Source organism: Onychostoma macrolepis, chromosome 17 (assembly GCF_012432095.1).
Source record: "Onychostoma macrolepis isolate SWU-2019 chromosome 17, ASM1243209v1, whole genome shotgun sequence".
Taxonomy (NCBI): Eukaryota; Metazoa; Chordata; class Actinopteri; order Cypriniformes; family Cyprinidae; genus Onychostoma; species Onychostoma macrolepis.
Window position 1 is genome coordinate 25,842,662 of NC_081171.1, and position 25,609 is coordinate 25,868,270.

At 37.5% G+C, this 25,609-nt stretch overlaps 2 protein-coding genes across 3 annotated transcripts; one reads left to right on the top strand and one right to left on the bottom strand.

The window, feature by feature from the left end:
- Nucleotides 1-687: 687 nt before the first annotated feature.
- supt7l (SPT7 like, STAGA complex subunit gamma) lies at nt 688-12,718 on the bottom strand. The gene is made up of 5 exons (XM_058749654.1): nt 12,591-12,718; nt 11,396-11,873; nt 8,542-8,866; nt 8,189-8,426; nt 688-2,822 (listed from the first exon to the last, which is right to left on the bottom strand). Exons 2-5 carry the CDS (start codon nt 11,824-11,826, stop codon nt 2,560-2,562), a joined length of 1,257 nt encoding a protein of 418 aa, XP_058605637.1. The 5' UTR covers nt 11,827-11,873; nt 12,591-12,718; the 3' UTR covers nt 688-2,559.
- Nucleotides 12,719-12,810: 92 nt separating this feature from the next.
- slc4a1ap (solute carrier family 4 member 1 adaptor protein) lies at nt 12,811-20,696 on the top strand. Of its 2 annotated transcripts, none has more exons than XM_058749652.1 (14): nt 12,811-13,737; nt 14,393-14,588; nt 14,683-14,811; nt 14,894-14,954; nt 15,171-15,310; nt 15,732-15,892; nt 15,976-16,045; nt 16,118-16,310; nt 17,267-17,369; nt 17,477-17,693; nt 17,924-18,022; nt 18,216-18,286; nt 18,839-18,908; nt 20,295-20,696. In XM_058749652.1, the coding sequence occupies exons 1-14, from the start codon at nt 12,934-12,936 to the stop codon at nt 20,342-20,344; spliced, it is 2,364 nt and encodes a 787-aa protein (XP_058605635.1). In that variant the 5' UTR covers nt 12,811-12,933; the 3' UTR covers nt 20,345-20,696. The 2 variants fall into 2 exon arrangements, with proteins under 2 accessions (XP_058605635.1, XP_058605634.1); XM_058749651.1 differs by having other exon boundaries at nt 17,264-17,369; nt 20,295-20,695.
- Nucleotides 20,697-25,609: the final 4,913 nt, after the last annotated feature.

The following is a 25,609-nucleotide window of genomic DNA, read 5'->3' on the forward strand; positions in this document are numbered from 1 at the left end:
GGCTTTTGAAAAGGTAAAGGAAGTTGAATAATTTACAAGCCTGAACATTTACACAAATGGTGTGAACTGGTGTGAACTGAACTGAACTACAAACTGAACTTTGATCTGTAAGTTTAAATTTACTGGCTGCAGAACAGGTAACACCTCCCGCAACATTGAAATTACCGTTTACACAGGTAAAAGCCAAACTGACTCTACACCTCACTCACAAGCATATATATTTGTTAGCATCTTCAAGCCTCGTAGGTATAATTATCTGCTGGAGTTCTGAACATGTTTCCATTTAGTGAAAGGACTTAAAGGAAATCACAACTGCCACTAGAGATGGGTAAAATGGATTACTCTCTGTGCTCAAATACAGCTTGTTCACAAAGCAGGATGCTCAATAAAAGCAGACACAGCCCAGTGGAATATCGAACACCTGGAATGAGGGTGGAAGCGTGGAAGTGGATAAAAATGTGACGGTGTGATGCAGTACTGCCCCCTGCTGTTTCTGTCTCCAAAACAGAAACTGGCAACAACATCCAATTAAACTGAAGATGAGGTTGGAATAAAGAAAGGTCTTTGGAGACGAATGTAATGAGCACAAGGACGGGAAACATAGTACTTTTTTTAAAGTTTGTCTGGAGTTTACTAAGAAGATAATAAGAAAAAAAGTGCATTCCAAAAAATTCTCACACAAACAGATTCATAAATGGTGTTTTATTCATTACAAAACCATAGCTGTGGAAAGAATCAATTTCAAAACTTAACATCTTAACGTTCAAAACGTCTTCTTATTTGTTAGTTTAGAAGGCCACACACCAACTAATTTTAGGATGATTCTAACAAAACCTGTCAACAACATGTCCAGTCATTCAAGTAAAAATAATAAAATTAAATTAAATTTAACGATTTGTAATATTTTTCATTACCAAAATTACAGTAATTTTTGTATACATTTAATGTGTTGTATCTAACTTGTTCCAAAAGCACCACTTAAATTGTGTGTCTGCAAGAAAATTTTAAACTCAATATTAAAGGGATAGTTCACCCAAAAATGAAAATTCTGTCATTAATTACTCACCTTCATGTCGTTTCAAACCCGTGAAACCTCCGTTCATCTTCGGAACACAAATTAAGATATTTTTGATGGAATCTGAGAATATCCGCTGGGCGGAAACTGCGTACGCTCTTCTGTGTCAGCCTGAACAGTCTTCTGCGTATATTTACGCTTTTATTTGAACGAAAACATCGCATCCGGTATGCGGCTAACACAAAAGAGCATATGCAGTTTCCGTCCAGTGGATATTCTCCTAAATGGCGCTAGGGTGACACTGAGGAGACGAATTTGAATAAAATCTTTTTTTTATTTATTTTTTCATTTGCACACAAAAAGTATTCTCGTAGCTTTGTAAAATTACGGTTGAACCCCTGATGTCCCTTGATTATTTTAGCGATCTCCTTGCTACGTTTCTGGACCTTGATCGTGTAAGGACCCTTGCTGTCTATGGAAGGTCTGAGAGCTCTCAGATTTCATAAGAAATATCTTAATCTGTGTTCTGAAGATGAACGGAGGTCTTACGGGTTTGGAACAACATGAGGGTGAGTAATTAATGACAGAACTTTCATTTTGGGTGAACTATCCCTTTAAGGGTGGGTCAAATTATCATAATGTAAAAAATTATCATGATATTGCAAGTATTGTAAATAAATGTTTCATGTACAGTACTACAATAATAAAAAATATAACGAGAAATATCAAGAACAATGTAAATTACAAATAAAATCAAAAGTAAATGCCCAGGCATTTACAGAAGCAACAGTTTGGGGTAAAATGTGATATTTCATCATGAAAATAATGTCACAATGCAGCTACAAATAGAACTCTGTTCGCAAAATCAAGAGTTTTATTTCTTTTGATTTTTCATGAGACACTGACAGATGCTTTTTTGACTAACTGAAATAAAAACGGCCTTGAAGTGGCCACTGGAAGCCCATACCAATTCATTTAAGGATGCTGAGTGATAGCTATCCAGTCTCGGTTCCTCTTGATTGAGTCTCAGAATGCACTGCTACCTGGTGAGTGTGAGGAGCTAAATTTACACTCAACCAGTATGTGTTTAGGAAAACAGTTTTGGCGCAGGTGGCTAGGAGACAATACCTCCACTGTGACGCCTGGGAGTGTACAGGTAATGAAATGGCCTGCTTATTTAACATGCAGATTTATGCATGCTGTAATTAATTTGCCATTACTCCTTGATTGATGTCCCTGTGTGTTTTGAAGCAGACATCAGTCTATAATTACTCCCCATGTTGTGCTCCCTCCATTGTTTCGTTACAATAAACAGATGCTAATTTTACCAACAGCAAACAAGTAATTGTCCCACTCAATAATTAGGTAAATCAGTGACCGTCTGCCATTTGCTTGGGGAGCATTCAAACTCGCACTTTATTTGTCGGTTTCATTTAATTTCACTAAAAACAAAGGTAAGACATCTAGTCTCAACAGAAGGTAACACTATTCATCACAATGACTGTGGAAGTGCTTTCAGTCTCTTTATTTAGACGACAAACCCACTATATTTTTCTCATCCGTTTCTTTGGCCGCTGAGTGAAAGGGGATGTGCCCATGAGAGAATCTGGCGAATGGGACATGTAACTTCCTTCTGAACCACCAGGAGATGGAGGGATGCCAGCCTCACTCATGGTGGACATGGGGCCCTCTTCAAAGACGTCGCTGCCCAGAACCCCATGACCTGATACCTGGCCCTCCTCACTGTCCTGAGGTTCCATCTTCACCTGGGCTAAATGCCACAAGGGAGAGCTGTTCCCTGCTGCTCCTATTGAAGAAAAAAAAAAAGAATAATATGGATTATTACAAAGTTTTTGAATCATGCTTGTCTTTAATTCTGGCCATTATGCAAATCCTTGCTCTTTCCCTTAATGAACAAGCACAACTGACCACTTGAAATAAAACAGACTGGCTGTATCATGCTTTCGTTTGAGCAAAATATCACAGTGGAGATTGTTAAACCTACATGTTTGCTGTTGTTTTCAAATGATCAACCCTTTTATATCAGAGCAGAGAGCAAGCATGCATGGGCACAAAATGCATCCATTTAAGTGGAAAGCTGACAGGGATTTAAATTGTTACCGATCCAAGATAAAGCAAATGTCAAATAAATCGTGGTCACGATTAAAATACAATTGATCATGCAACCCTAGAATGGATTACTTGCAAAATAGAACTGTTCATTTAAGTTAGTTAATTAATGGACCATTAAATAATATCAACAGATACAATTTTTGATTTTAATAATGTATTTGTAAATGTTGGGATTACAATTTTTCTCAATTACTAAAACACTATAACCAGGCTTTTGGAAAAATTTCAAATTTTTCAAAAAGCACACCCATTTCCCTAAACTATAAACACTATTCCCTGCTTTGACACATGAGTCAAATTTGGTGAACTGTTACTGTAAAACTCTACACACAAATCCCTACATTTCTCAGTGCTTACACCATATGGTCATTTAGAAAGCACTAGCATTTGATATTGTTCACAAGTCTGCAAAGTCTGAGCTCAGTTAGCACACAATTACCCAAGTGGAAACACTAGGAGTCCAAATCTATCACACACCAATCAGAACTTCGACTGAGATAAAAGGGCCAAAGTCAGCTTACAGTTTTTCTCAGTGGCTTTGGTTCATTTCTCAGATCAGAAATGAAATTCTCAAAACTACTTGTTAAACCTCCACATCATCTAGTCACTTGTGCACATCATAAAAGCAGTTTCTCATTCTTTTGAACAAGTTGTGATTGCTTTGGTACATTCATGCAACTTATTATGTACATTTCTCTGCGGTTTCCTACATTATCATGTTGCTCAAGATGTATTATATAGTCCTCTGTGCTCTTACCCCTCAAAACCTCAAGTCATTAGTTCATCATGTAAGTCATTACGGTAAATGCAAAATGGTTGATCTAGTTGTCATAAACTGTCAAGCATATTTTCTACACATTTCTATTAGACTTTTATAAATTTGCCATGAATTGTTCAAGTGAATCTGAACTTTCACTAATGAAGAGCATATAGATCAACCAATGACAAACCAGTTCACTGAAATAGCTCAAAGGTGCATCTCATGAACCTTCAATTGGAAAGCATATCTAGAGGACAACACAAGAGTTACAAATTCTAACAGTGGACTTTCTTGTTTGTGAACAATGACTTTTCATTCTGATGGCACTGATATGTTCATTGAGAAATACTTACTTTTGAGAGATGAACTAAAGATTTTGAGTAAGTTACAGGCTTTTACAGGAAATCCATTGTGTGGCGCTGTTTGTACGAATTGTTTTGAGAAATGCACATACTTCATTGCAAATATTACAGTAAGGATGATTTGAGAAATGCACCAAAGAGACTGAGAAAAACTGTATTCAGTGTTTGAAACAATGGATCAAGAGAGACGTGAAGGAAGAAGTCAAGGACACCACAGAGAAGGCGGAGAAGGAGTAGGGATTAGAGAAAGAAATGAAGGAAGAGGAAGAGTAGGAGGTGGAGAGGGAGTACGGAAAGGAAGAGGAGAAGGGGAAAAAAGGAAGATGAGAAAGAGGAAGAAGAGGAGGAGGGGGACGACAACATGGAAGAGAAAGAGGAAGGGCAAGAAGACAAGCAGTCTCAGATATTTTAGTTGATGCGTGCCAGGGTTTGTTGAGGCATGAAAAAGGATTTTACGCCCGTTGCCTGGCCAGGGCCAATATAGCCTGTGATGTTGACGAGGTTCTTTGGCCTGTCCCAGACCAAAGACAGGATGCTGGGGCAGAATAATTATTTTTGTTGTTGTTTGCTGTATTGTACTGTACTCTACAGTACATTAAATTAAGGAATAAAACACATGGGGAGTACCACACGCAACACTTATTATGGGTTTTTGTAGTATTGTTTTGAATTTATTTAATCAGTGTGTGAGATTGTGTTGTAGTGTGTGTGTTTTTGAGTTTGTGTGTCATGTCTGAGAGCAAAGTTTGGTTTTTCAGCAAGATTGAGTTGTTTTGAGTGGAGAGCTTCATTTTGACCTGAATATAGGAAGTTTGGGGAATTGAGTTAGAAGTTATGGATTCGTGTTTAGAGTTTAGGATTCGCAAAAAAAGAGGCATAATTTCAAAAAATGTGTTTAAGCAATTGAGAAAAACTGTACCATTAACTAAGACTAATAAATGCTTTATAAGTATTTTTCATTGTTCATATTAACTAATGCTAATACTTAACTGTTGTTGTTACCATATTGAACCTTACTGTAAATTGTACCAGTATTTTTAAGATAATGATATCAAAAAGACTGCAAAAACTAATACTAGCCTAACTAATGCAAACAAAAAAGATCTAAAGCAATTATTAAAGACAATTAAACATTTAGAAATAAAATAAAAATAAAGAAACAAGTGACAACCAATAAGACAAACAAAAACAAACAACAGAACAAAGATAAAAAGAAAAAGCCCTTACAGTTCAAATGTAAAGTAATCAAATATCAATTAAAACACTACTTTAGCCCTGTTCACACTACAAGCGACAAGATCCCATTCATTTCAATGGAGAGCTGGCGATTTCCGGCGACACGAGCGACAGCGAGCAATAGCGACTGTTGGCGACTGGATGGGGCGTGTCCAGCGACACGACAAAATTTAGAATCCTTCAACTTTATTCAAATGAAGAGCAACTTTCGGGAGTGACAGCCAATAGGAAAGAAGACGGTAGAGCTCATGTGATTGTTCTCCTCTCAGCCGTAGATAAACATACGCAATGGAAGTAGGCTCTGTTTCTCATTCATTTTTGTATGCATGTACGGATGTAATTTAGATTTAGATTATATTTAATCTTTTGCCTCCAAAATGTTTGTACTTAGCGGCAAGAAACCTAATTCACTGTCAAGGCAACCAGTAGTGTGTTGCGACCTCACTAGACCTCATCGTCAGCCCCTGGCGACATGCAGCGACAAAAGTCGCTGCTAGTGTGAATGGGGCTTTAGTCTTCACTGGATGAGTTAAAACACTGACTCTTATTACATTTATTCAATTATATGAGAGCAGAGTAGTTTTGTCTTTTTTTTTTTTTTGCTGTCACTTTAAGACCAAATGCACAGATCTTATATATTAATATTCATTAAAAATGTTTGCATTCACTTTAAGACAATCAGCTGTGTTTACTTGTAGTGAACACTCGAAGTGAGTTGAGTTCTCTTTCACAGCTTATTGCACTTTAATGCATTTAGTGTATAAAGTCTTCCAATTCAATGGAATTACTTTACCAAACCAAAGCTTTAACCAAACTGAATCTGACCTGAAAACACTGTGGCTGCTCACACAGATGTGTATAGCAGACATTTTGCCAGAGATAAAGATAAAACATAGCTTAAAATTCAAACCAGAAATGGGTCTAGTCAAGGATGAACACAATAAATTGAAGCTGTATAGATAAGAATATTATTAATGAGTGAAATACACTGGTGATAATGAGAAGGCCTGCAGTGGACTGCTGCACGCTAGTTGTAGAAACATAATTTATTTATTATTCAGGAACTACATATGGAAAGGAAAAAATATATATTCATATGTAAATTTGAGCAAATTCGAGATGATGGCTTTACACTTGACAGCCCTAAAATAACTCATGTATATAGATGTGCTGATCATGGTTACCAGAAACGCCTGATCAATAACAAGTAAATACGGTAAACTTTCTCAAAGAAGTTTTGTCTCAGCTCATCACCGATACAGCTGCTTGTGTAACAAATTCACCTCCTTCCACAATAAATTTCAAAGACAATCACGGCCGGATATCAAATTGCCTGCAGTGAGCAGTGTTCTTGTTATTATGCACAATTCACATGTTGATTTAGGAGCTGTTGTGGACAGATCAAAGGACAACATTTTTCTAAAGTCTGTTGTTGATTCTTTATGGTGTGCTGCTCACTCCCAAGCGTCTGGCAGAACAGACAGTAGAACAAACAGTAGGAAAAAAAAGGCTCAACACATGGCTGGATGCCTGCATTCAATAATTCTTATCAAAACGTTAAGAATTTGTGAATGCAGAGCAAGAATTGCCCTGAGAGTCCAAACACCCAGGTTGCATTGAAACTCATTACTTTGTGATTATATGTGGACTTTGAAAATGTTACAGTAATTTAGACCAAGGGTTTTCAAACTGGGTCCTCAATGGGAGGCACAAGGCAGTGCGTGGGTGTCCACAGAACATTTGGTAGAAAAAAATATGGTAACACTTTAGTTTGGTAACCAATTCTCAGTATTAACTAGTTGTTTATTAGCATGTACATTACTAGCATACTAGCTGTTTATTAGTACTTATAAAGCACATATTAATGCCGTATTCTGCATCATTATTTTACATTCTGACCATATTCTACATCCCTTAATTCACCCAGTACCTAAGCATAACAAATACCTTACTAACTGTTATTTTACGGTGAGTTTACTGAGGCAAAAGTCATAGTAAATAGTTAATAGTGAGAAGTGGTCCCAAAACTAAAATGTGACCAAAAATATATACTGCGAATAATGAAATTACTGTGAAAATTATTGAATTAATCAGACTTTTTTTTTCTATTCAGATGTATATATCTAACGTTTCAGATAATATTGTTCAGATAATATTACAATCATTCTGACGTTCAACTATTTAACTTTTATGCTGTGAAAGATACTTATGACGCTAACTATTTTTCTCACTCTATATAAATGTGTCTTCACTTGGGAGCTTTTGGGGCATTTTCCCCCTTTTTTAGATTTTGGTGAAAATTGATCCATTGAACCTTTATTTTATTAACTTTATCTCAAGTATGTTTGCTACTCATCTCATAAACTTAGAGGTTAGCCAATCATTACACTTACATAAGGAAATCTTAAAGGTACAGTAGCAAAAACAGAATTCTAAGGGTAAAAGAAATCATGACTGGACAAGAATTAAAAGGAAAATAAACAGTTTATTCCCCAATTAATATTACTACAAAATAATAATAATAATTATTATTATTATTATTATATTACAATTAAAAGAATAAAACAAATGGCGAAAGAAATGAATGAATTGCATATGATGTTTTAAATTACTTTTCTTCTGAGCATTTCAGCTTGTCTTGATTGAGCACTAATAAGGATCCTTCAAAACTGAATTAGGTACCTGATGTGTGAGGGGAATGTCCCTCTTCCAGTCCCCCAGCCAGTCTTTCATTGGATGTGCCCAGAACACCGATGGGAAGGGCCTGGTCACCTGAGGCCAGATCCACATCTGGCTCCTGACTCAAAGGGTCCACAACGACACTCATTGGCTCCTCTTTAACCTTCAAGGGTTTGGAATCCTCCAGAGCTTTTTCTGGATTCACAAGTCTCTCATACTCGTCTGAGAGCTCCTTACTGACCTACAGTCCAAGAGCACACTAGTCAGTCAATGCCATAGCAATCACAATGTAAAATAAAAAGTACACATACAGTCCTGTAGATATTGAAGCTGACATAACATTGAAGATCTCTCACCTGCAGCATGTAGCTGTGGTAATCTTTAATGCGGACCTGCCAGAAGCGCTGCAGAGCTAGGACGCTGCCAATGCCCACCTCGTGGAAAACCTGTTCCACCACGTCAGGGAAGGGTGTAGAGCCCTGGCAGGCCTCCCTGTCAACAGCCACGCGCAGCAACTTGGTGATCCGCAGGTAATGTTCGTGGACCAGGTCAGTCAAAGTCTCCAGCACGCTCTCATTCGCCGACTCGAATCCAACGTGAGCGAGCACTGTGGCAACCGACTGGTACAGAAGCTGGCGGCAGGACGGCCCGCTCAACTCAGTGACTGGCTCACCTTTACCTCTGAAAGAAGGGAGATGTGGAGAAATTGAAAATGAAAAAAAAAAAAAAAAAATAGGAATCACAGGACAATAAAGTGTGGAATTTTTTATCTAAATTTAAAAGAGGATGCATTTCAAATGCTCAGGTTTAAATTTACTGGCTGTATCTGATGAATATGTATCTAGAGAAAAGGTTCATTGAGACAAATTGAAATGTTGGCCTGACAAATCCTTAAACATTTGAAAAATCTTTGAAGTTCAAGGTTAATAATAGCTCTTACAGATAAACAATGAAAAAGAATCTAGTTTAATCTAGCTATACGAGTCTAAAAATGCAATGTTGTGTAACCATCAAGTAAAAAGTAATGTTGTATTTTATGAAAATGGAACCACTACTTAGAAAGAAAGAAAGAAAGAAAGTTTGGGGTAGTTACATCACATTACATAGTAGTAGTTATGTCACACGACATTTTACAACCTGAAATAACCTTGCTTGCTTCATCAGAGAAAGGTCAAACTTACTAACTGACCTTCACACACAGTCGTGGGGGACTGCAGGGGTCCTCTCTATGATATATATATATATATATATATATATATATATATATACATACAGTGGGTACGGAAAGTATTCAGACCCCCTTAAATTTTTTACTCTTTGTTATATTGCAGCCATTTGCTAAAATCATTTAAGTTATTTTATTTTTATTTTTTCTCATTAATGTACACACAGCACCCCATATTGACAGAAAAACACAGAATTGTTGACATTTTTGCAGATTTATTTAAAAATAAAAACTGAAATATCACATGGTCCTAAGTATTCAGACCCTTTGCTGTGACACTCATATATTTAACTCAGGTGCTGTCCATTTCTTCTGATCATCCTTGAGATGGTTCTACACCTTCATTTGAGCCCAGCTGTGTTTGATTATACTGATTGGACTTGATTAGGAAAGCCACACACCTGTCTATATAAGACCTTACAGCTCACAGTGCATGTCAGAGCAAATGAGAATCATGAGGTCAAAGGAACTGCCTGAAGAGCTCAGAGACACAATTGTGGCAAGGCACAGATCCGGCCAAGGTTACAAAAAAAATTTCTGCTGGACTTAAGGTTCCTAAGAGCACAGTGGCCTCCATAATCCTTAAATGGAAGACGTTTGGGACGACCAGAACCCTTCCTAGAGCTGGCCGTCCGGCCAAACTGAGCTATCGGGGGAGAAGAGCCTTGGTGAGAGAGGTAAAGAAGAACCCAAAGATCACTGTGGCTGAGCTCCAGAGATGCAGTCGGGAGATGGGAGAAAGTTGTAGAAAGTCAACCATCACTGCAGCCCTCCACCAGTCGGGGCTTTATGGCAGAGTGGCCCAACGGAAGCCTCTCCTCAGTGCAAGACACATGAAAGCCCGCATGGAGTTTGCTAAAAACACCTGAATAAGATTCTCTGGTCTGATGAGACCAAGATAGAACTTTTGGCCTTAATTCTAAGCGGTATGTGTGGAAAACCAGGCACTGCTCATCACCTGTCCAATACAGTCCCAACAGTGAAGCATGGTGGTGGCAGCATCATGCTGTGGGGTGTTTTCAGCTGCAGGGACAGGACGACTGGTTGCAATCGAGGGAAAGATGAATGCGGCCAAGTACAGGGATATCCTGGACGAAAACCTTCTCCAGAGTGCTCAGGACCTCAGACTGGGCGAAGGTTTACCTTCCAACAAGACAATGACCCTAAGCACACAGCTAAAATAACGAAGGAGTGGCTTCACAACAACTCCGTGACTGTTCTTGAATGGCCCAGCCAGAGCCCTGACTTAAACCCAATTGAGCATCTCTGGAGAGACCTAAAATGGCTGTCCACCAACGTTTACCATCCAACCTGACAGAACTGGAGAGGATCTGCAAGGAGGAATGGCAGAGGATCCCCGAATCCAGGTGTGAAAAACTTGTTGCATCTTTCCCAAAAAGACTCATGGCTGTATTAGATCAAAAGGGTGCTTCTACTAAATACTGAGCAAAGGGTCTGAATACTTAGGACCATGTGATATTTCAGTTTTTCTTTTTTAATAAATCTGCAAAAATGTCAACAATTCTGTGTTTTTCTCTCAATATGGGGTGCTGTGTGTACATTAATGAGGAAAAAAAATGAACTTAAATGATTTTAGCAAATGGCTGCAATATAACAAAGAGTGAAAAATTTAAGGGGGTCTGAATACTTTCCGTACCCACTGTATGTATATATATATATATGTATATATGTTTTTTTTTTTCCTAAGAATAAAATTCTGCTTAACTTCATTTTTTCAAGAATGTCTTTCTTTAAAGAAGATTTTTTTGTCTTCGTTATGATATTAAAACATCTGTACATTCTTTTTTTTAAATTTATGCTCACATAAAATATCAAAATCAATTTTAATTCAGAAATTAAAAAGTTCCGATCCTAGAAGAGGTGTGTTCAGGTATGTATGATTGGAATTTTCATGTATTTTTGAATAAATTAATAATAAGATAGGACAAACAATGACCGAGATGCATGATGATCTATTGACATACTTGTAGAAGTCGCTCTCTGGGTCACTATGGCGTAGTTGGAATGGCTGTCGAGGAGCTTTACTATCCAGTGGAAGCAGATCATCAGGTACAGTTGGTGTGGCAGGTCGGGGAGGTAGAGCATCCCCATCCTCAGGTTTGAAGACACCCTGGGCATCTAATAATGTGGACAGGGGTTGCTGGCATTGCTGGGCAGCAGCAATGAGACCCCGGAGACGACGAGCATGCTGGCTCAGCTGCACAGTGTGGATCGTGAGGCTGCAGGGCTCAGAGGGGATATCCAGCATGGTGGTGGGACGTGGACGCTGTGCAGAAGGTTGGTGCAAGGGAGGGTCCTGCATCTCCACCTGGCGGAACTCACGCTGCAGAAGATCAAAAGAACTGCGGCCCGAAGGAGCCGAAGCCACTGGGAGCTCGCCCCAATAACGCATCATCTTCACACAGTGCTGTCACTCAATGCTTCTTTTGACAGTGGTACAGTCTGAAAACCATAGAAAACACTGATCAAACTGACATTTCTATGAAAAATCATATCTCCTGTCACCTGATACACATGTAGTAGTTATGAATGGTTAACTCAAATATCAAAAGATTTAGTTTTTTTTTAGAGAAACTTTAATTTGATATCTTTTTTGCACTCAAACTATCCCCCTACAGTGGGAAAAATATACCATAATATGTAAAATGATGTTATAATATATGTGTGTGTGTGTGTGTGTGTACGAGAGTGTTATTTAAAATAAATTGTAGTGTTGCACTGCCTTTATACTAATTAAAATGGTAAAAGAAATAACGAAATAAATATAATACAAAAATGAGAATGACAATTCTAATGAAATCAATGAGAATAACAATTACAAACCAACTCAAAAGCAAAGCAAAAAATATAATGGCGCCTACAAAATGATCCAATATGATTTCTTTAAGCAAATTATACTTTTGAAAGACTTTCATTTCAATACTTAAGAGTACACTGACTTCTTGGTTGAAATGTACTAATATATTATAATATGCACATAAAAATTATATTTTATTTTTACAAACTTTCATGCTTTTATGTATTTATAGACTTAAATCTGAACTTCTACATTCACACTACACAATATAAGACGCCCTGCGATGTTAAATGTTTAATGTGGCATTCATAAAGCATAATCACAGTTATAATTATCATAACAAATCGCTTAGTTTAAGTTACCTTTTTGAGCAGATGATCATAAAGGCGAATAATAGCGAAATAAAGCAATATGTATCATTTCGACAAAACGACGTATAAACTACGAGCGGCTGTGAGGTACAACACTGAAATGTTTCCGTGGAAAATGTAAATAGTTCCTAGACAGTGGAGCTAAGCTATAAAGATTTTAAAATGTTAAAACCACTATATACAATGCAAATAATTACTATGCATCCATATTAAAATATGTTTATACATTTATTGATATAAATTAAATAAGATATATCTATATTACAAATTATAGACTACAGGATCGGAATCATTAAAGTGTTACACCAAACACACCATATCGCGTAGTGAACGCATGATGGAGTCTGAATGCAGCGAACAGACAGAAAATAATCACACTGAAATGGAAACAGACAAGAGCTCGGACCCTGAGAACGGTCAAAGCAGTGATACTAAACAGGACATCACCAACACTAATGAAAACACAGATGATCCTTTTAAGAAACCGGACATTTTTGTGGCTCCATCTCTCACTGTGAAGAAATCAGGAGGATTAAACTCAAGCAAGAAGCTCGCAGAGGAATTAAGCAGCAGCAGATCAGAGAATAAAGACGCAGATCTTGATACTAAACACCAGCAGCCATCTGCAAAACCCACAGACACTCTAACAGACCGGTCCGACCATCCATCATCCGAGAAATCAGAGGCACAGAAGGTCCAGCCCAAACCAAAAGACATCCGACCCAAGATCCCTGCCAAGCTCCCCCCGGCAGGTAAATTTCCTCCGGTCCCGTACACCGAGCCCCCGTGGGGATCTGTTCCTGACAACAGCTACTCGTTTGAGCTGCTGAAAAACGGGGCGATCCTAGATACGGTCCCGCTGACCCAGAGAAGTTACTTTGTGGTGGGTCGGTTGCCGGTGTGCGATGTGTCTCTGGAGCATCCGTCCATCTCCCGCTATCACGCCGTGGTGCAGTACCGGGGCAGAGCTGGGCAGGACGGAGTCTTAGGAGAGGAGAACGGCTTCTATGCCTACGATCTGGGGAGCACTCATGGGACTTTTGTGAATAAGAACAAAATACCTCCTAAAACATACATAAGGCTACGAGTGGGACATGTTCTGAAGTTTGGAGGAAGCACAAGACTCTTTATTTTGCAGGTATGTATTTAATAAGAGTTTAAAAAATGTTACTACCTGATAGAAGAAATCACTGAAATAGATTGTGTAGAATTCTACGGTAAATTACATACATACATAAACAGTATAACAAATATTACAGTGTTCAATATTTTTTTTAAGTGATGTTTGTCTAGTTTTTATGTATACCATGATACTAAATGATTACCATGGTTTTGCCATTGTACTTGTCCATAAAACATGGTAAGTTTTGTGGCTTTAGCTAATAGCTGCAGTAACGATGGTATTTCACCAGTTAAGCCACCAAAACAAAGTAAATTCCACAATTAATTACAATGAGAGACAGCAAGTAACACATTGTTAAAAATGAAATTTTGTAGAAGAAAGACTTTTTTCTTCTTCTTCTTCTCTTCTGTAAAACATACTCCAACAGTCTGTTTTATTTGCAACTTACAAAAAAATAAATAAATAACTTTTGCGATGTTGTCCGGTAGTTGATGAAATTCAGAATGTACATTAACTAAAGATCGGTTGATCCTTCAATACAATAATTTGATAAATAATACGTAACCAATATTTTGCCCCTTTTATGATTTAAATTAGACCTCGTAAATAGATTTATCTCATGCTCTTCAGTATAATAGCTTTGATTATACCGAATTCCCTCTTTTCTCAGGGTCCAGAGTTTGATGAAGAAGCAGAATCTGAACTGACAGTGACGGAGCTCAGAGAGCGTGCTAGAAAACAGAGAGAAGAGCTGGAGAAGAGGATGATGGGTGATGGCTCAGATGAGGAGGAAGAGAAAGAAGACAGTGAAGCCAGTGCTACAGCGAGAAGCTCCTCAGAAGAGACTGGCTGCTCTTGGGGAATGGGTAACAAAGACAACAGATGATCCTCAATCCACTGTATCTAGCTGTTCTCAGTGAACTTACACATTGTTTTTGTTGTTGTTGTTGTTGTTTTTAGATGAAGAGGTAGTGCCAGAAGAGGATGAGAATGAGGAGAATCCTTTTGCCACAGAATTTCAGGAGGATCAGGAAGCAGCATACTTGAAAGATCCTAAAAAGGCATTACAGGGCTTTTATGACAGAGAAGGTAAAATAACTTGATTCAAATGAAAATACAGAATCAATTTACCTGGCAAACATGTTATTTTAACAGTTTATTTTCATTTCAGGAGAAGAACTAGAGTTTGAGTATGAAGAAAAAGGCCATGGTAGCTGGCTCTGCAGAATTAAGTAAGCACTCGGTTTCTGTTTCCAACCAAACCGCATTTGTATCTTTCTTTTATTTTTAGCAGTTTAACACCAGCTACCAAAATTGGAATGAAATACACAGACTGGTTGATCTTAAATTGTGAACATTACTTATGAAAAAGGATACAGGTGATTTTGGTGACATTTACATAGAAGTTGGAATTTGAAAATACTGTGTTTGATTTCTGTGTCTTTTAGGTTGCCAGTGGATGATGCTATGGGCAAGCAGCTGGTGGCTGAAGTGACCCACACAGGCAAAAAGAAAGAAGCAGCAGTCCAATGCTGCCTAGAGGCCTGCCGCATTCTGGAGGCCCGTGGTGTTCTAAGACAGGAGGCAGGTCGGTAGACATCAAACAGTCAATAATACCAAAAGCTTCACTGACAGATTTATGACTGGAGCTGTCAGATCATTTCAACACTTAAAAAAAAAAATGACCATGTTAACTTTTTTGGCCATTTTACTTTTCAAAAAAATAAAAATACATACATATATATAATTTTTTTTTTTTTGATTATAATTAATTGGATTTCAGAAGTTTGTTGATTTTAAATTATTAGTCTCTTTAATAATAATGTTTTGTTGTAACAGCAAAATAATTCAGTCAGTGTTATTAATGGTAATTGTCTTTAGGAACCTGTAATAATGCTGAAAGGTCAGTAAAAATGGGGAAAATTATTTTTTTTTAATGTATTTAAAAGAAAAAAATTTGCAGGTATTTATAGTCCCCTTACAAGCATTCTGGTTTTGTCTCTTTACAGTGTCCCGCAAACGCAAGAAGAAGAACTGGGAAGATGAAGATTTTTATGACAGTGATGATGACACGTTCCTTGACCGGACAGGAGTGGTGGAGAAGAAGCGGACTGAACGCATGAAGAAGGCTGGAAAGATTCAGGAGCGTCCTGATACGTACCAATCACTGGTATGGAACCAGAATCATATTTCCTTGGTGATTATCCATGCCCCTGTGTGTGCTGTACCTGATGTAATATGTATTCTTTCTAGCTAACCAAACTGGCTGAGGTTGAAAAAGAGCTGGCTGAGACTGAGAAAAGGCTCAGTTCTTCTGGGAAAGGTATTGTCTTTTTTTATATTTCCCTCCATATTTCATCATGTGTAAGCTTACATGTTTGTTGTCCTCCTTCAGGAGTCTCCAGTTCTTCAACAGAGGACCCTCTGGATGCTTTCATGAGCGCTGTACGCAGTCAGGTGGCTCTGGATGGAGTGGAGAGAAAGAAGCTACATTTACACGTAGCCGAGTTGAAGAAGGAAGGTCAGAGACTGCGCAAGCTAGCAGACCTGGCCAAACCCACCCAGCTGCCTTCATTACAGCCCAGCAGGTGAGCTCAGTGTTCCCTCCAGATCAGCTGGCCATTTGAATTGAACATTTTAGACAATTTAGAAACTGATTTATTAAGGGTTTAAAAACATGTGCACAGTTGATAATGTACAAAAGATGTGTTTTCTAATTGACTACTGCAGTCTGTTGAAGATTTGTGTATCTCTCAGCAACATCTCTCTTACGCTGCATCGTTTCACAGACCTGGATGTGCAGTTTGAATGATTCAGATTTCTTTTTTGGCATAAATCTGTAGAGCAGTGGGTTTGTGATCATGATATAAATATCGTGAGAATGAATTCAGATGATGCATCCTTTTCTGAGAGTTTAGCTTTTGCTGTTAAGACGAGACATTAATTATTTATGTGGAAGGCCCTGTGATTTCTGCGATGCAGGTAACAAAGATGGAACCGTGGAATCCAGTCATAAAAATTAATTTATATAATAACTTTATAATGTGAAATATCATGGAATTGTGATTAAAAAAAAAAATGTTCGACATGACATGTCCTCTTTCTTCCACTGCTGAAGTGGGACCACTACCTTCAAGTGGGTCATAAATTGTTCATTATTGTTTAGGAAATATCAATATTTTGTGCATGTTTTAATTTAACCAGTAAACAGCACTTTGTTTGCCATAAAATTTTATATTAATTCAATTGTTAATGTTTTATGCATTAATTGGATCACTACCATTTTTGATATTAAATTTAAATTAATTGGATTTACACCATTTTTTTATATTAAATTCAAAAATCAAACAAGACACTGAATTTCTGGAAAAAAGAAAAGACCACAGGACCATAGGTCACTCATTTTAATAAATTCTTACGTTGTTAAAGTTTTGTAAATTCAACTGATTGCCTAAAGTTGATTATTAAAATGTAGTTAAACTAGTAACTGAATCCAGAAAAATTCAATTTAATGTGTTTTTGTTTTTAAATACTGATCTAGTAGTAGTCAGTCCACGGACACTGAGAAACCTAAGAAGTTATCTCTGCCTTTGTTTGGAGCCATGAAAGGAGGGAGTAAATTCAAACTGAAGACTGGAACTATAGGAGTGAGTCTTTTTAAATTTATGTAGGAATAATATATATAATTGTAATATATATGTCATTCTTAGGCACTGTAATGAGTTCTCTCTCTCTCTTTCACCTAAATGTGCAGACGTTACCCCCAAAGCGAACCAATCTGCCTCCTGAGCTCTTCAACATGAAAGAAATGCCCTCTGGTGGTGAGGAAGAGGAAGAAGAAGAGGAGGAAAAAACCAATACTGAGGATGTGGTCACAGATGGTGATATGGAGGTTATTCGGTCTGCAGAGATGACCAGCTCAGAACACCCCAGTGCAGACAGAGCTGAAACTCAGACACACCGCCCTAATGGTTAGACGTTTACAAAAACAACTAACCACTGCCTTAAAAGTGCTGTGGGGGGGGAAATCGTTGTTAGGAATTTCAAAATAGTTTGTAATACAATATTCCCAGAGTAGTGTAATTCTATTTACGACCACAAGACGGCATTGTAGTGCTACACAGAGTAAATACCACTTTGGACAAAATCTCATCCATAATGCCTGTAAGAGATATTATCTAAAATATGTATTTGTGTCTAGCTAAAGGAGACCATGAGGAACAGCCTGCTAAAATAGTTGCATCTCATGAAAAACAGAAGTCTCCCCATCTTCAAGAGAAAAGTGCCTCTCGTCCAAAAGGTAGAGTCACATATTCTGTGTGTATGGTTTTGTGTATTCATTTCTTTGAAATGTGACAGTTTTAAAACTTGTTTCTTCCATTAGTCCATTGATGTTGTTACAATCAGTGCGTCTAACTTTACCTTTAAGTGGATAAAGGCAGTGACAAATGTCTGATGCACTTTGTTTTTCATTATGATTCATATCCCAACAGAGGAAATTGACAACAGTGTCTCAAATGCTCCAAAGACAAATACAAAGAAGAAAATGATTGGCCCAAGCAGGGTAAGTATTGTAGTAGTAAATAATCATTATACATGTAAACAGCTCTACTTAAGACATAAGATATGCACACAATGATTATTTAACAAAAGTGATAAATAAGCCATTTGAGGTTTGGACCTACAGTAGCCCCAAAATAAAATAATAAATAAAAATAAAAAAAATTCACAAAAAGAAGTGTTAGTTACCAACTTATAAAACTACTGATATACTGTTCTAAATTAAGACAAAAAGTATTTAGATATTTTGTAGTTGTCAAACGAGATATGTCCATGGCAAATATGATTAATTACATGGTAGCTCTGCTAGCCAGAACACTTTTTGGATACTACATACAAAACTGTTCTTTTGTGAAATATTGTTGTATTATCACTGTTTTTACAAGATCACTCTGCTAGGTAGAACACTTGTGTGATCCTTAAGTGTGTTAATAACTTTTGGGATCATTGTATGGATCTGAACATGCACAGTACAATGTGTCTGTAACGTACGGTAAGGTTCTAGAATTAGTTTTCATGTGCTCTGATATTTATACATTTCTACCTTTATTTCTAGCCTCCTGTGACCATGTCTAAGCAGTACCCAGAAGACGACCCCGACTACTGCGTTTGGGTTCCTCCATCAGGTAAACAGCTGCCTCTCTTCACCCCTGATGGCTGTGATATAATTAAGTCCTGCCTGTACTGTGAAACAAAACCCTAAACAACTGCTTGTTTCTTTGCGCAGTTAGAAATATGCATCAGAAATCAAGCATTCTTGGCACCGAACCCTTTAATCTCAATTTGCAGGCTTTCACTGAATGCTAATCATTATTTTCAGTGAGTGTTAGCTTTTGATCTTAGGACACTTCAAACACAGTTCTGACATTTTAGGGGATTAGAGAAGTTGCATTATGGGAAAACACATTAATTCCAAGCCGAGGAATTTATTTTAAAGTCAGGAGGTTATTACAAGATAAGGTTCTCTGTTTCTTTGAAAAAAAGAGAGAGGGAGATCCAGTTTCTGCCAGAATCCATTTTTGTTGGTATGGTTCTTAAGTTGTAATCATGTTAAGCTAACAAATGGCCCTTGTTACAATACTGTATTAGAAATATGGCTATCTATGACTTTATCAAAAGATAAAGACTTGATGTCTTATATAATGTGTTCTTTAATCTGCTTTGAAATCATTTTTGCTCAATGTAGACTACTGTTCAAAAGCTTGGGGTCAGGGAGATTTATTAATTAATTTATAATTAACAAGAATGTATTATGTTTATCAAAAGGGACAGTAAAGACTATTTATCTAAGTAACCTAAAAAAGTATCACAGATTCCACCCAAATATTTCTCGAGCACCAAATCATCATATTAGAATGATTTCTAATGGATCATCTGACGCAGAGGACTGGAGTAATGGCTGCTGAAGATGCAGCTTTGCATCACAGGAATAAATTACTTTTTTAATATATATTACAATAGAAGATGGTTAATTTTGAAAAAATGTAATATTTCGCAATCACACTCTTTTACCGTATATTTAATTAAATAAATGCAGCCTTGGTGTGACCCTGAGACTTTTTTCAAATATATAAACTGATCCCAAACCTTTAAATGATAGCATATTTTAGAGACTTTCAGATTATTAGAGACTTTAGACATTGTTCAGTGTATTGCCCGTTACCCATAATTCTTTTTGTGACGCCTTAGCATTATTGATGACAGCATGAAGAACATTAGAATTTAATTGAAATGTATATTTTCAGTATGATCTGTCCTCTTTAGATGTTGTCTTGCAAATTCATTGCCAGCTAATCCATTTGTATATAAATATCTACACATAAAATTTACCTTTAGGAAATGTCCCTGCTGCATAAAAAAAATGTCCCTGTTTGCATTACATTTTCTCTTTGACTCGAAAATCTTTCTCATTATGAAAGTCAAATAAATGCCATTTCATGTTGTCATTAACCAGAAGTGTTTAGCAGGTGAAACACAGAGATCATTTTATCCCATGTGTCTGTTGTAAACAGGTCAGACAGGTGATGGTCGGACACATCTGAACGATAAGTATGGATACTGAATACAGGAAGGAAAGATCAGGAATGGAATCAACCCAAACGTTCATCTTAGCCCTTGGGAGTGGACAGATACATCATTTTTTCCCTTCTCTGTACTTCATTTCCAAACAGTGAACTTTTTGACAGATGTTTAATTAAGACGTTTCTAGCACTTGTTAATGGAAACTGTTTGGTCCTGTGACAGATTTTCACTCTCTTTTGCCGTGTTTTCATTAAAACACATCCATTTTCCACACCTGGTGTGAAACCAAGGATTTTCGAGTGGAGGTAGCTTATAGGGTTACTCCAACCCAAAATGAAAATGTTGTCATTAATCACTTACCCCCGTGTCATTCCAAACCTGTAAAAGCTTCATTCGTCTTCGTTTTCATCCAAAATATCGTAAATTGTGTTCCGAAGGTGAACGAAGCTTTTACGGGTTTGGAACGACATGGGGGTAAGTGATTAATGACAAAATTTTCATTTTGGGTTGGAGTAACCCTTTAAGGTTGGGGAAAAGATTATTCTATTTTCAGGGTTGTTTTCATGGGCAAACAATATAATTTCCTAATATTTTGGAATTTCTGTTCGGCTGTAATTTGAAATGTATTTCATTTGACGTTATATTTTCTTCAAATGCATCATGCCAATGTAATGTCGGTCTTGTGTGTTATGTTTAAGCACTTCTGTTGTTGCCAAATCTCTACCCACAGTTTACTGTTCTGGGATCATTTTAACAGGCTTAAGCGAGCTCATTGACCACTCAATCCGCTGTTCTGGGTCATTCTCGAAACAACGGCGGACTCCCTCCTCAGTTTGGCTGAGTGGCCACGCTCCGTATGGACGTGAGTGGCGAGAGCTCCTGTTGGACGCGGTTCTGTTGACTGCTAACGATGCCTCCTCAGAGAGAGAGGCGGCTTTACCAGCCATCTGGACACTTGCTTGGCATTCTAGGATTTGGAGCAAGCTGTTAATGAATCAGTCTGTGTGTGTGTGTGTGTGTGTGTTAGCAAGAAAGGGAGTGAGAGTGAGCTCCGTGTACGTTATTTATGTGCGTATTCACTTCTCTTGATATTAATGAAGAGTGACTCAGTGTTGGTGATGTGCGAGCGTGTGTTGGCGTGTCCAAGGATGGATTAGGCCCCCCGCATTCGCTACTACGCACTGGTCTGTTTATCCAACCCTTTTAGTGCTTTTGATTTCTCCATTGTTTGGAGACCATGAATGTGTATTTTGTTACTTATATTTTGTAAAATAAATATTTACTCTGTGTCTCATCAACTTAGGGTCTTGTGTTGAGTGTTTGGGGTATTTTAAGTTAACCCTGTAAAGCCTACTTTATCATATTTTCTAAGCAAATTTCTATGGCCTCTAAATGATCAAAAATATCAAATGCTTTCTGAAAAACCTGTTGTACACAATTTACATGCCTTGTGATTTAATAGTTTATAATTTTAGCAAGTAAAAAGCCCTTTAGTGTAATTCTAAAAATGTTGCTCTTCAGGTCATGGGACATGTGTTTTCTTTCTTTCTTTTCTGTCAAACTTTTCTGATTCTTATGAAGTAAATTAAAAAAATAATAATAATTAAATTGTAAGTAATATTGTTACAAGCTTGTTCATTTAAGAAAAAAAAAAAATTATTTTAATTATTTTAAAAAACATGTTCAAGGCAACATTAAGGCATGTTCAGGCATGTCTCTGGATACACTCAGTTTAACCCACTGGCAAAATGAAGCAGCACCAAACCCACCAGAATACTTACTTAAATGAAGTTATCATGTTTTTTACATTATCTATTATTAATTAATAATAATAAACAATAATATATGCAAAAAAGGCCTCTAACAAGCTTGCTCTATTTGACTATTCTGTTTTCTTTTATTATTTTAATTAAAAAAAAAAAAAAAACTCCTACGTGTACTGCGTTAAGCTAACAGACTTGTTTATAGCACTTGCATATCATTGCTCTTTTGTTGATTTTGATTGCTTCCATTGTCCTCATTTGTAAGTTGCTTTGGATAAAAGCATCTGCTAAATGACTAAACGTAAATGTAAATATTTGATTAATGCAATAAGGCAATGACTGCCTCATGGACATCACCAGAGACTGGGTTTCCTTCTTTGTGATGCTTTGCCAGGCCTTTTCTGCAGCTGACTTCAGTTGTTGTTTGTTTGTGGGTCTTTCTGCGTTTAGTTTTGTCTTTAACAAGTGAAATGCATGCTCAATCGGGTTGAGATCAGGAGACCGACTTAGCCATTGCAGAATATTCCATTTTTTTTACCTTCAAAAACTCCTGGGTTGCTTGCAGTATGTTGTCCATTTGTATTATGATGCACCGCCCAATCAGCTTTGCCCATTTGACTGAATCTGGGCAGACAGCATATCTCTATACTTCAGAATTAATCCGGCTGCTTCTGTCATCTGTCACGTCATCAATAAACACTAGTAACCCAGTGCCACTGGAAGCCATGCATGCTCATGCCTTCACACTGCTCCAACATGTTTCACAGATGAAGTTGTTTGCTTTGGACCATGAGTTGTTACAAGCCTTCGCCATACTTTTTCTTCCTGTCATTCTGGTACAGGTTGATCTTTAATTTCAGCCATCCAAAGAATGCTTTTCCAGAAGTGGTCTGTCTTTTTTAGATGTTTTTTGGCAGTCTAATCTGGCCTTGTTTGCACCTTGTGGTGAATGAACCCTCTGTATTTGATCTGGTGAAGTCTTCATATCAAAGAGCTATAATTCCTCCAATTGTGATGAGAATACCCTCAAATTAAAGCTCAGAGTGTGCACTTTAAGCCCCTATTAATTATATAACTGTAACTCGAATACGTTTTGGTCAGCAGCTAAAGTAATACAAATTGTGCCTGTGTCCAAATATATATTGACCTGACTGATATATACAGTGAGGAAAATAAGTATTTGAACACCCTGCTATTTTGCAAGTTCTCCCACTTAGAAATCATGGAGGGGTCTGAAATTGTCATCGTAGGTGCATGTCCACTGTGAGAGACATAATCTAAAAAAAAAAATCCAGAAATCACAATGTATGGTTTTTTTAACTATTTATTTGTATGATACAGCTGCAAATAAGTATTTGAACACCTGTCTATCAGCTAGAATTCTGACCCTCAAAGACCTGTTAGTCTGCCTTTAAAATGTCCACCTCCACTCCATTTATTATCCTAAATTAGATGCACCTGTTTGAGGTCGTTAGCTGCATAAAGACACCTGTCCACCCCATACAATCAGTAAGAATCCAACTACTAACATGGCCAAGACCAAAGAGCTGTCCAAAGACACTAGAGACAAAATTGTACACCTCCACAAGGCTGGAAAGGGCTACGGGAAATTGCCAAGCAGCTTGGTGAAAAAGGTCCACTGTTGGAGCAATCATTAGAAAATGGAAGAAGCTAAACATGACTGTCAATCTCCCTCGGACTGGGGCTCCATGCAAGATCTCACCTCGTGGGGTCTCAATGATCCTAAGAAAGGTGAGAAATCAGCCCAGAACTACACGGGAGGAGCTGGTCAATGACCTGAAAAGAGCTGGGACCACCGTTTCCAAGGTTACTGTTGGTAATACACTAAGGCGTCATGGTTTGAAATCATGCATGGCACGGAAGGTTCCCCTGCTTAAACCAGGCCTGACTTAAGTTTGCCAATGACCATTTGGATGATCCAGAGGAGTCATGGGAGAAAGTCATGTGGTCAGATGAGACCAAAATAGAACTTTTGGTCATAATTCCACTAAACGTGTTTGGAGGAAGAAGAATGATGAGTACCATCCCAAGAACACCATCCCTACTGTGAAGCATGGGGTGGTAGCATCATGCTTTGGGGGTGTTTTTCTGCACATGGGACAGGCGACTGCACTGTATTAAGGAGAGGATGACCGGGGCCATGTATTGCGAGATTTTGGGGAACAACCTCCTTCCCTCAGTTAGAGCATTGAAGATGGGTCGAGGCTGGGTCTTCCAACATGACAATGACCAAGCACACAGCCAGGATAACCAAGGAGTGGCTCTGTAAGAAGCATATCAAGGTTCTGGCGTGGCCTAGCCAGTCTCCAGACCTAAACCCAATAGAGAATCTTTGAGGGAGCTCAAACTCCGTGTTTCTCAGCGACAGGCCAGAAACCTGACTGATCTAGAGAAGATCTGTGTGGAGGAGTGGGCCAAAATCCCTCCTGCAGTGTGTGCAAACCTGGTGAAAACTACAGGAAACGCTTTGACCTCTGTAATTGCAAACAAAGGCTACTGTACCAAATATTAACATTGATTTTCTCAGGTGTTCAAATACTTATTTGCAGCTGTATCATACAAATAAATAGTTAAAAATCATACATTGTGATTTCTGGATTTTTTTTTAGATTATGTCTCTCACAGTGGACATGCACCCACGATGACAATTTCAGACCCTCCATGATTTCTAAGTGGGAGAACTTGCAAAATAGCAGGGTGTTCAAATACTTATTTTCCTCACTGTGTATATATATATATATATATATATATATATATATATATATATATATATATATATATATATATATATATATATATATATATATATATATATATATATATATATATCATTACTTATACTTTAATTACTGATATTTTATACTGCTTTTTTTTTTTTTTTTACCATTATCTATACTGTGCAAAGTACATTTTTAAAATACATTTTGCATTTAGCCAAAATGTATTTTAAAATAGTATATTACAAAGTGTACTTAAAAAGGGCAAGAAAAATTCCTATGGTATTTGAAGGTTGAAATATAAAATAAAATGCAAAACAATATATATATATTCCTAAGCTGTGCTGTTTACAACATTATATATTGCAGTATGGAAAATGTTATAAGCAATTTTATCAGACTATATTCAAGGATGTTTAAGTTGTTTTCCCAGCAAGTTGTGAGACGTAAGAGTTCAGTGTGGTCAACAGGCCAACCGTTCAGCTGACAAAACATGCTAATGTTTAAAACTATGAATTGAATGGGGTTTGCAAATGCTATTTCAACTCAACTGCTTTATATCACTTTGCATGGTATTTTACGAATGTGCCATTTGCTAACTATACCCATTCCAAATTCCAAACTAAATGTGTACATACTGCTTATCCTACAGGAAACTGGATTTGAAAGGCATCTGATTGAACCATATTCTAGAGTATCTTCTAATCAGGCTGCACACACCCATCTTGATGTCTTCATTCCTGGCTTACTTCCTTCAGCCCCTCATCATAGCCGGGCACTGACGTCACTCTCTGGTTCCCTGAA